Here is a 10,724-nt window from a genome sequence, read left to right as displayed (position 1 = left end):
AATGAATCACAACTGAAAATCACAGTTTGGCCTTCAGCAGTCAGTCACGACAGAAAAAAGTAACAGTTCTGTGATTCTATCCATTCTCTAGGACAGATCAGATTTCTCTAAGCATGTGCTGCCACTCTGTGGAAATGAGCAGGCATGCAAACATAACTGTTCCTTGGCCTCATGCAATCTTGTTACTTCTGCTCTATTCTTTTTTAATCTGATTTTATCTTTTGTTTTTGAAGCGGAGCAGTGTGATGTAACGCACTCGATTTATTAACTCTCTTCTTATACCTTTAATCTGGCTATTTTTATTTGCGTTTGGGCAGTTCATTGATGAAACCTTTTGAAGAAGCTATCTAAGAGTACTTTCAAATGTCATGATCAATACTATCTAGCACTTATGTGTCTTCCAACTTCGGATATCTACTCTATATATATGTTGTCTAGAAATTTGTCATACATTAAATCCAAAAACTGTGTGCCTTATCCTGGGTCATATAAGTACTATACTTTATACTTTATTTGAAAGGAACCATGCCCTGGTGAAAGGAAAGACCATAATTGCCCTGGAAGCACTGGCCTCCTGCTTTTACTCATCCATATCTTTTAGTATGAGCACAAACAGTTATGTTGCTGTATGTTCTTGACCTGTTTTCCTTTCCATCTTGTTACATGCCCCTAAATTTACCCTCATGTGGTCATATCAAAATCCCAATTTTGGCCCCCAAACCTGCCCTCGATTTTCTACCTGCGGTTGACCTATGTCGAGTACATGGGTATTTAACGGCTAGGAACCTGCTTTTCACTCATTGCCAACTCATTTCATGGCAATTAGATAATGACATAATGTGTGCATCATTTTCGTAATAATAATAATAATATTGCGATATAGAGTGGACCTTCATATGTGGCAGGCAGGTGAGCCGTGGGTTTGACCACCATGGGTCACCGTGCCCATATTAGTCAATGGTGGTGCGTATGTGTGGACATAGCAATATCCAATACAGCAGGGCATGACTATGTTTTTGCCATCTGTGGGGAGGCCTGGAATCAATCCCTGTGGAAGGGAAGGGTCCACTGCAATACAAAAGGCGCCATAAGGTTACACCCCAAAGCCCACGTGTTTCTGTGAAACAGTTAGGAGTTGCAAAGGCTCCCTGAAGAACTCCCTCACAGCCATCCAAAAGGCAGCGCGTAAAGGGTTTTAAGTAAAAGTCTTCTCCAAACTCGTGCCCTTGTCCTCTTTTTGACCAGATACCTCCTTTTCCAGGACATGTCCTACATTTCAGGAATTGCGTCCTCCATTTTGAGCGGGCTATACCCCGCATGAGCTTCTACATCATGAGGGTTTCAGCTTTTGTTTTTGCAATGTCCTCCATATTTGAGCCCGACTAAGAAACTCAATTTCTATTTCTATGGTGTTTTTAGCTTTTATTCTGTATGTCCTCCATTTTGGCATGAACTTAAGAAGCATGGGTTTTATTTGTGGTTGGTTTGTTTTAGCTTTCATTTTGTAATGTTCCTCCATTCCTTCAGCTTGGACCAAAAGTTCAAGTCAGGGCAGGACGTTAAACGCTATGCGCATGCGCAGCAGGAAGCTGCCCCCGAGCGACCGTTACTGACTCACGCGGCGCGAGCCTTCTGCAGGGCCCCGCCCCAACGCTTGCGAGTCGCGCCTGCGCCTTGGGAGCCGGCTAGGCAGCTTGTCATCACTGGGGGGGGCGGGGCGTGTTGCCGGTGACGTAGTACGGCGGCCGAGAAGTTCTTTGCCCTCTCCAGAAGCGGCCTTGCCAGGACTCTCTTCAGGGATGGAGTAGTACATAGACCGCTTGGCGGGCTTCTTAGCGCCTTTCTGGTCAGCGCGAGGGTTGCGGCGGCGATGCCTTTGGCTCTGCTGAGCCTGATGCTGGGCGGCTCCCTCCTGAAGGAATGGGCGCCCGTGCCGGAGTCCTACATGAGCAACAAGGCAACTGCTCAACGTGTGAGTGGCGCGAAGGGGGCGTGGTATCGGCGAAGGGGGTGTCGTGGCGGGCGGAGTGATTGACAGGCGCGGGAGGAGGGGCTGAATGGGAGAGAAGGGCCTGCATCCACACTTCAGAGTTATGCACTTTGACCCCGTTTTAACAGCCATGCTCCAGCCGATGGATTCTGGGATTTGTAGTTTTGCGAGACATTTGGGGGCCACCCATAAGAGTGATATGCTGTGGAATTCTGGGATTTGTAGTTCCCTGGAATTCGGCTTCCACTGTCGGGATCTCTGTTGCCCCCCACCAAACTACAACTCCCTGATTCCTAGGGAAGGCCCCTCAGTTAAAGCAGTGTCAAATTGTATTAATTCTGAAGTTACTACACTGCAGAAATAATCTACACTGATCTGCACAGAAATAAACCACTACTACACTACATTGCAGAAATAATACAGTTTGACACCTCTCAATGCTGTGGAATTCTGGGAGCTGTAGTTTCTGGTGGCCCCTGTGACTGGGAAGGCAACATATCTCACAAAACTACAGATCCCAGAATCCCATTGCATGGAGCCATGGCAGTTAAAGCGGGGTCAAACTGGATTGATTCTGCAGTATTTTTGGAGGGTGGGTGGGTGAGAAGGATCAGATAGACCAAACTGTGCTCTTTAAGGGATTTTGAACTACAGCTCCCAGAATCCCACACTGTTGGCCAACATGGCTGAGGCTTCTGGGAGCTGGAGCCCAAAATCTCTTAAAGGCCACAGTTGGGCCCCTGAGGTAGACTATCTCATTGAACCTTAAAGTACATCCAGTTCCATGATGAAGACTAGCAAAATGTGCCCTTAGAAGTAATGACACAGCAAAGTAACGGTTCTCCTTAATTAAACCAGGATCCATGGCGTAATGGTTTGAACGCTGGGCTGGGAAACATGGGTTTGAATCCCGGTTCAGCCATGGAAACCCACTGCCTTGGGCTCTCTCAGCTTTAGAGGATGGCAATGGCTAGCCCCCTCTGAAAACACTTCGCATGATTGGGTTACCGTAGGTTAGAGAAACTTGAAGCAACTTGAGGGTCTGAATGCCCTAAAGGCACCAGATCCTGACTGATCTTGGAAGCTAAGCTGGGCTGGGCCTGGTTAGTACATGGGCGAGAGACCACCAATGAATCCCAGGTGCTGTGGACTATGTTTCAGAGGAAGGAACTGCCAAAACCACCTCTTGAGTATTCCTAGCCTTAGGGTCACCATAAATCAGATGCTACTTGAAGGTTCACAGCAACAACGGCAAGAAGTAATGGTTCTCCTTAATTAAATCAGGATCCTTGAAGAAACTAGTTGTCTTGTAGGTGTAGCAGAAATACCAGCATTAGCAACTCTTTTTCAGAAATGGATTTTCTCTTCAGTACATGAATTTTTGAAATTCAGTCCACTCTGCACGGTTTTGTCTATAAGGAGTAGCAGTGGCTCCGCGGGGTTTTAGACAGGGCTGTTTCCCAAACCTACCTGAAACTGCTATGAACCCAAGCTATGTTCTTTTACATGCAAATCATATGTTCTGTGCTAAAATATAGCCTCATCCCTTATTCAAGAGTATTAATTAGGTTACATAGAGTTTAGGACCTCATGTTATGTTACTTTTAATCTGAATGGAAACTCAGCCTCCCAATTTGATTCTAGTTATTTTTGGTTAGTTTAAAAACAGCTTGTTTAAAAAATAGGTGCTTTTGAATGTTAAAATTAAATAAGATTTCTAGGTTTAATAAATAATAATAATAATAATAATAATAATAATAATAATAATAATAAATGATTTATTTATAGCCCTCCCAATCACAAGGAATCTGGGCAGGTTACAATAATAAAAATACATAGAAAATACAATAAAGTTAAAAATTAGTCCCTTCCCAACCCCCCAATCCACTACTAAAATTACAATTAAATAATCAGCATTTAAAAACAATAAGATAATTAAGGGAAGAATTGGTGGACAGAGCGACGTAAATCACAGTATACGGGAGAGGAGTTAGGTTGCGAAGGTCTGCCAAAAGAGATCCGTCTGAAGGGCCTTTAAAGGCTGTGAGTTTAGAAATGTGGCGGATCTCCTCCAGCAGGTCATTCCATAGCTTCAAAGCAGTAGTAGAAAAGGTCCTCTGGGTGACTGAAATTAATCTAGATCTTTTAGACTGAAGTAAATTCTTCCCCAAGGACCTTAGTGTGTGGGACTGACAGTATGGAAGAAGACGTTCCCTTACGTATTCTGGACCCAAGCCATGTAGGGCTTTAAAGGTAATCACCAACACCTTGTACCTTGCCTGAAAACTAATTGGCAGCCAGTGAAGGGACTTCAAAACTGGCATTATGTGATCATTACGAGAAGTACCCATAATCAGTCTGGCTGCCGTGTTTTGTACCAATTGAAGTTTCCAAACTTGGCATGAGGGTAGCCTCATGTAGAATGCATTACAGAAGTCCAATCGAGAGGTTACCAGCGCATGTACTACTGTTTCAGAGTCTCCCAGTTCCAGGAAGGGGCACAGCTGGTTATCAGCCAAAGCTGATAAAAGGTGCTCCTGACTGTCGCATCCACCTGAGCTGTCAGCTGAAGAGACAAGTCGAGGAGCACTCCCAAGCTGTGGACAGAGTCCTGCAGGGGAAGTGTGACCCCATCGAGAACTGGCTGACATAACTCCATTCCTGAGTTCAGGTTTCCTATAATGAGTACCTCCGTCTTACCTGGATTCAGCTTAAGTCGGTTTTCCCTCATCCAGTCCATTACCACCCCAAGACAGGCATTCAGAAGAGAGATGCCATCCTTAGTCACTGCATCAGTCCAAGAGATAGAGAAGTATATTTGGTTGTCATCAGCGTACTGATAACACCCTGCCCCATGTCTCTGGATGATCTCACCCAGCAGCTTCATGTAAATGTTGAACAGCATGGGAGACAGGATGGCCTCTTGGGTGATGCCACATTTTAGCTCTCCCATCTGGAATCTGCCTGAGAGATAGGAATGGAACCACTGCAAAGCAGTGCCTCCAATTCCCAATTCTCTCAAGCATTCCAGAAGTATACCATGGTCAATGGTATCGAAACCCACTGAGAGGTCCAAGAGCACAAACAAGATCACACTTCCCTTGTCGATGCCCAGATGGAGATATCGACTAAGGCGACCATGGCAGCCTCAACTCTGTATCCCGTTTACTGTGGAGCACTAGTTTTTACATAATAAGATCCATAGGTATCTGGCTTAAATCCCTCTCTCCAAACTAGAAAGTCAGGGATTATTGACTAGGATGGATGTTGGTTGATATGGATGGTATCATTTGGTAACATCTGTGACTACACCGCTTAATTCTACCAGGAGCTTAGTATGTTTCTTTTCCATTTCTCTCTGACAGGTATTTTGTCAAATTCGCTTGGGCCTGGACACTCTTTCTGCTCCTGCCTTTCATCAGCATTACCAACTACTATATTACCCGGAATATTATGGCAGTAGCTCGACGTCTCAGCACTCTCCTGGTTGGCACTGCCATATGGTATACATGCACAGGGGTGTTCCTTCACATTGAAGACCTCACAGGCACCTGTTACAGATCACCAGCCCTTGACTTAGAGCACCAGGAGCATTCCACCAGACTAGAGTGCCACAAAGCTGGTGGCTTCTGGCATGGCTTTGACATATCGGGACATTCCTTCCTCCTCTCTTACTGTGCTTTGATGATCGCAGAGGAGACAGCCGTGATGCGCAGTGTGAAAACCTCACAGTATCCCAGACTGCACAGAGTGATCAATAGCTTATTCCTGGCCTTGAGCAGCTTGAACCTGATCTGGCTGTGGATGTTTTTAACTACTGCCATATATTTCCATGATTTTTCTCAAAAGTTTTTTTGGCACCTTGATTGGCATCTCTGCCTGGTATGGAACATACAGATACTGGTATCTAACACCTTTGTCTCCTGGACTTCCTCCCCAAAGGACTTTGAGTTTCCAAAAGACTAATCGTAGCTTATAGAAACAATTTGTGGGTGAGATTTCAATTTCAAGAATATTTTTATTTAATAAATTAATTTTAAAGTCAGTAATAAACAAGCATATTTAAAGGGTGGCATAAAAGACCAAAATTGTTTGCGCTAGGTCAGATAGGAAAGTGCTGTTGTTGGAATACTACTAATTACAAGTTGGGTAGTTAACCTTTTGGGCTAACTTGATCAAAACACTAATTGTCATATAGGTAGTGGAGTCTAAATTCCAGTAACATGGGGAATTTTTTTAAAAAAAACTTTTTGCTTCAAAAATGTAGCCATTGGTAGTTTAGCCAGATATACAGAGCTTTTTAGCTGAAGTCTTAGCTATTCTGACAGGAGATATGCCAACATTTTATATCCAATTATGTCCCTTCTGTAGGATTTCCTTGAGTCTTGGCTAAAGCCTGAAACAAAATGGAAATTTTCTATTAGGTACCTACCATGAGTCAATAAGGAAAGGCTTCCAGGTGACTCAGTGGTAATTTGTGCCATGTGTGTATTAACTGTGTATAAATTTATACATAAAACAGCTTTTCAAATAAGTTGCTTTTTAATGTTCATCAAAAGTTTTCAGTCTTTTGTTATTCCCAGGTATGCTATCATGCTACCACAAGAGGCCTTTCCAAATAATTTTCTTTCAACAGAGTGGCTTGCATCACCCTTGTGCTAGAATTTATTTCTCCATCTAATTCAAATCTTTGAAGTGTGTTGACATAACATGCTTGTGGCAGTGTAACACTCCTAGCAGTTGCAACATTGGCAATCCAAAGATTCTTGTGAAAGTTGGGCGTTGGTTGCACAATTACTGCATTTCTTTTCTTTATCAACTATCTTAGTTAGCTATATTCAGTTCTGTGCAGAAGGGAAGCTTGTTTTTTACAGAGACTTGATATAAAATGCCCTTTGTATCAATCGATTAGCATGGAAAAATCCATACATTCTCTCTTTGTATTCTCCTCCCTATTTTAAATGACACTAACTTAAAAACACATACACTCTTTTTCACTACCTTCCTTTCACCCTCCCTCCATGTTTTGTAATTTATCTGCGTAACCTAGGTGCATTGATCCAGAAATGAAATCATTTTTCATACTCTCTAACTATATTTTTAAAGCTTCAGCTTTAATAAAAGGTGCTGTTTTGCACATTGTGTCCAAAAGCTTAGAATACTTTTGAGCTTCTAATATGTGTAGGAGCCAAAGGCCCAAAGTTTGCACTATAATTTTTAAAAAAAATAACACTATGGGAACCACTCACTGTGCTCCAAGATTTTCAGAATGTTTTTTCTCAAAACTGACATCCTAGGCTCTAAAATTGATAGGAATATTTCAGTAAATTGTTCAAGTATTATATGTTGTGTGTGTTTCACAAGCCACCTGAGGTAGGGTATCTAGTATAAATTTAATTGTTAGTTTGAACTAAAATAAATTCCCTGAGACTGCATCTGCAATGAAAAAATAATCCAGTTTGACACCACTTTAATTGCCATAGTTCAGTGCTATGGAATTTTGGGGGTTGTAGTTTTGTGAGACATTTAGCCTTCTGTCAGACAGCTCTGGTGCCACAACAAACTACAGTTGCCAGAATCCCGTAGTGTTGAGCCATGGCAGTTCAAGCAGTGTCATACTGAATTATTTCTGCAGTGTTGATGCAGCCTGAATCAGTTGAATTTATGTAAATGTTGATTTATCAAGTTCTCATTGACTAAATGAGTCAAATTTCAAGAACTGACAATTGAATTTAGTTCTCTGTATTTAAACTGGCAGACAGCTCATGCATTGACAGATAAGTGTCTTGCTTTTTTACATTGCCCTATGTATGATCATATACTGTAGATGTTGCATCCAAAGTGATCCAGTGTTATGTGTAGCAGGTTCACCTGTTCCATTGGATTGTTTAGGTCATATTCCCTCCACTGTTCCTCTGGCTGAATTGCCAAGCTGCTTTTAACACCCCCCCCCCCCCCCCAAAAAAAAGTGACTTGCAGAGAAGAATGTAAAAATGCAGGTGTACATTCCAGGTACATTACACATTTCAGTGCAACACAACCACTGTATTTAGGATTATGCTGTTAGTGTTCTTTGGGATTAAGATGTTTTGTACAAAAATGGATTTGTTCTGTACATAGGGTTGGTTCACACAGCACTATTTTTCTGCATGAAAGCTATTTGGAGCTATCCTCAGCCATGTCTGTGTCATAAATTGGGAACAAAGAACAGCCAGACACCTCACTGTCCAAAGGCCTGCTGTTAATGGCAATAAAATGAAGTGATAGGGAGTGGGATGGCTACATGAGGATTTGGGTTTATAAATGTGGCCATCCTAAACCATGTATGCATCAGAAGAGATGGAAGTAGATTCTGTTTACTTTATATATTTGTAACCTGTCTTGGAGGATCCTCATATAAAAGGGTAGAAATCAAAATTTAAACTCTGAAATTGTAAAAAAAAATTTTAAAAATCTGAACTAGATGTGTAGACTGTTTTTATGACTGTGGCCACACTGTCTACAGCCAGTTTGATCAGAGGTCTCACAGTGGCCATAATACTTGAGCAGCCAAGTTCTTACTGACCTTTCCTCCAAATAAATTTGGGATTATCGCCCCAAGCAGCTTGTGGGTAGAGAAAATGTGCTGAGTGCCAACTGATCCTAAGTACTGTATGTATTTCCATTTGCTGACATCTTGCCTTATGGTACTATAAGCAGGAAGCTTATATATGGTTTCTTTAGTATTCATTGTGTGTTGGATTTTTAATTTTTTTTTTTTTTGCATGAACTAAGATCCTTTCTTTTGTTGTACATTCATTTTTATGAATGCATACTTTTTTGATTATGTGTATTAAATGTTAAACAATTGATGGTGGAGTTCAGTTGTATCTGATGCATCCATGTTGGTTGTCAGCTAAACTCTTTTATGGTTTATTGTCTTCCATGCAGCACAGTTATCTGATATAATAGTTGCTTCATGTCTGTTATTTCATCTTGTTAGCCATGACTGAACAAATCAGTTTTAATAGCTGCAATATTGAGTGCAGCCATCCAGTAGTCTTGCTTATGTATTACAGGCTTTACTACATGCATTATGGCAGTAGTCTTATCAGAAACAGGTTTGTGATGGGAAATGGGGGAGGGAATGCTATATTTGATTAACAATTCTTTCCGAGTAAAGTATTAGAGACATATTGACCACATTTTATAGGTATTTTGTTCTTGCCAAAACAATGGCTTCTGATATTGATCTGCAATTTATGCTACAGTGTTGTTTTTAATGGAGAACAAGTTAGTGGTCCTACTGAAGTTGTCCATCTGCATAAAGATCTGGAAATCTCAGAAATTAGGCTCTTCAAATGCAGGTACAAGATTCAAAACAACAACAACATGTATTCTCTGTATTAGGGTGTCAAACAGCCTTTAAACGGATCTTACTATATAGGACCTGAGTTCTGTTGATGAAGTTATATGTGGTTTGTTTGCCTTTCGAAGCTTATAAAAAACTGTTTTGTGATCCTAGTCCATGAAAATCAATTAGAGCTTGCTATTCACTTCCCCAGGATGATAGCTACACCCTGTTATTGAACAATTACATAATGTGCAACCAAAATGTAGGGTATTTTGTATTATTAGTATTTAGTTCTGAGCAATTTGGCTTTGCTCAAAATATGAATCTGTACAAGAAATAATATATATAATAATATCTATACAAGAAGTAAGATTCACCTGCAAGTATTTACGTATATGTTTTTTTTTTCCAACAGCATGGTCAGATAGAGATTGATCACTCAGTGTTTGGGCATAAATATAAGAATGCTGGAGTGAATGGTAACATTTGGTATAAATGCTTTTTTTAGGAAAGAAGTAGAGATTTAAATTATGAGTATTTTTTTATCTTGAGTATTTTTGAAAATACATAGCTTTGGACCAGTTCCGATGAACATCGACCAACCCATGATTAGTTCTACTGCATGCATTCACATGAAAATCATTTTTGATCAAAATGCAGTATCTATTATGCACTTATGGGAATTGCAGAATGGAGTAAACTAGTTTCTTGTCCTATCTTTTACAGAAGTGTCCCAGCAGGAGCTCACAATTTCAAATGTTATAGCTTTGATTCAACATCAAAAGGTTTCATTAAAAACATTTGTACAGGACTGCCACATGCACAGTGGTATATGGCAACCCAGTGGTTCTAGTTCGTTCCTCCTTGGTTGCCATAGAATATTTATAGCTTTGTACAAGGATTCATATTGTGTATCCATATTATGTAATAACAGCATTGTAGCAACATCCTACCAGTTATTTTTTACCTACATAACTGGTAGTCCTCTAGCAGGAATCTTGTAATATACAGCTGCAGGAAACCTAGCATGGGTAAAGTACATGGTCCACAGTACTGTTTTCTTACTAAAGACAGTATCTTTATTTTGGCATAACCACCTAATAGTGAACACACAAATATCTTGCCATGGTATATAGAGGATTATACTTAGCACACTAATGGAATCGTATGTTATTTTTTTTCCCTGTGTCTTTGGTTGCTTTATAGTGAGATAATGCTAGTGGCTCATATTTTGCACTATGCAAAGTGCACTATGAGGACAGTCAGTTTGCAGAATGTAAGGGCAGTTCACCTTCTGCCCAGTATCCTGTTTTGTCTTTTCTGTAGTGTAGAACAAATGGAAGGGTCTGACATACAGTAAAGAAAAAATGCTGGATTTCAAATATGTTTTGTTAATCTTAA

At 40.8% G+C, this 10,724-nt stretch overlaps 1 protein-coding gene across 1 annotated transcript; it reads left to right on the top strand.

Moving 5' to 3' along the window:
* The first annotated feature begins 1,784 nt into the window (after positions 1–1,784).
* Positions 1,785–7,944, top strand: FITM2 (fat storage inducing transmembrane protein 2). The gene is given in 5 exon segments (XM_042461528.1): positions 1,785–1,866; positions 1,869–1,953; positions 1,955–1,972; positions 5,356–5,839; positions 5,841–7,944. Coding segments are annotated over 5 exon segments (783 nt in total). The 5' UTR covers positions 1,785–1,799; the 3' UTR covers positions 5,970–7,944.
* Positions 7,945–10,724: the final 2,780 nt, after the last annotated feature.

The sequence above is a fragment of the Sceloporus undulatus genome, chromosome 4, assembly GCF_019175285.1.
Source record: "Sceloporus undulatus isolate JIND9_A2432 ecotype Alabama chromosome 4, SceUnd_v1.1, whole genome shotgun sequence".
Taxonomy (NCBI): domain Eukaryota; kingdom Metazoa; phylum Chordata; class Lepidosauria; order Squamata; family Phrynosomatidae; genus Sceloporus; species Sceloporus undulatus.
Note: the sequence above shows the minus strand (reverse complement) of the source record. Positions and strands in the feature narration are given on the sequence as shown.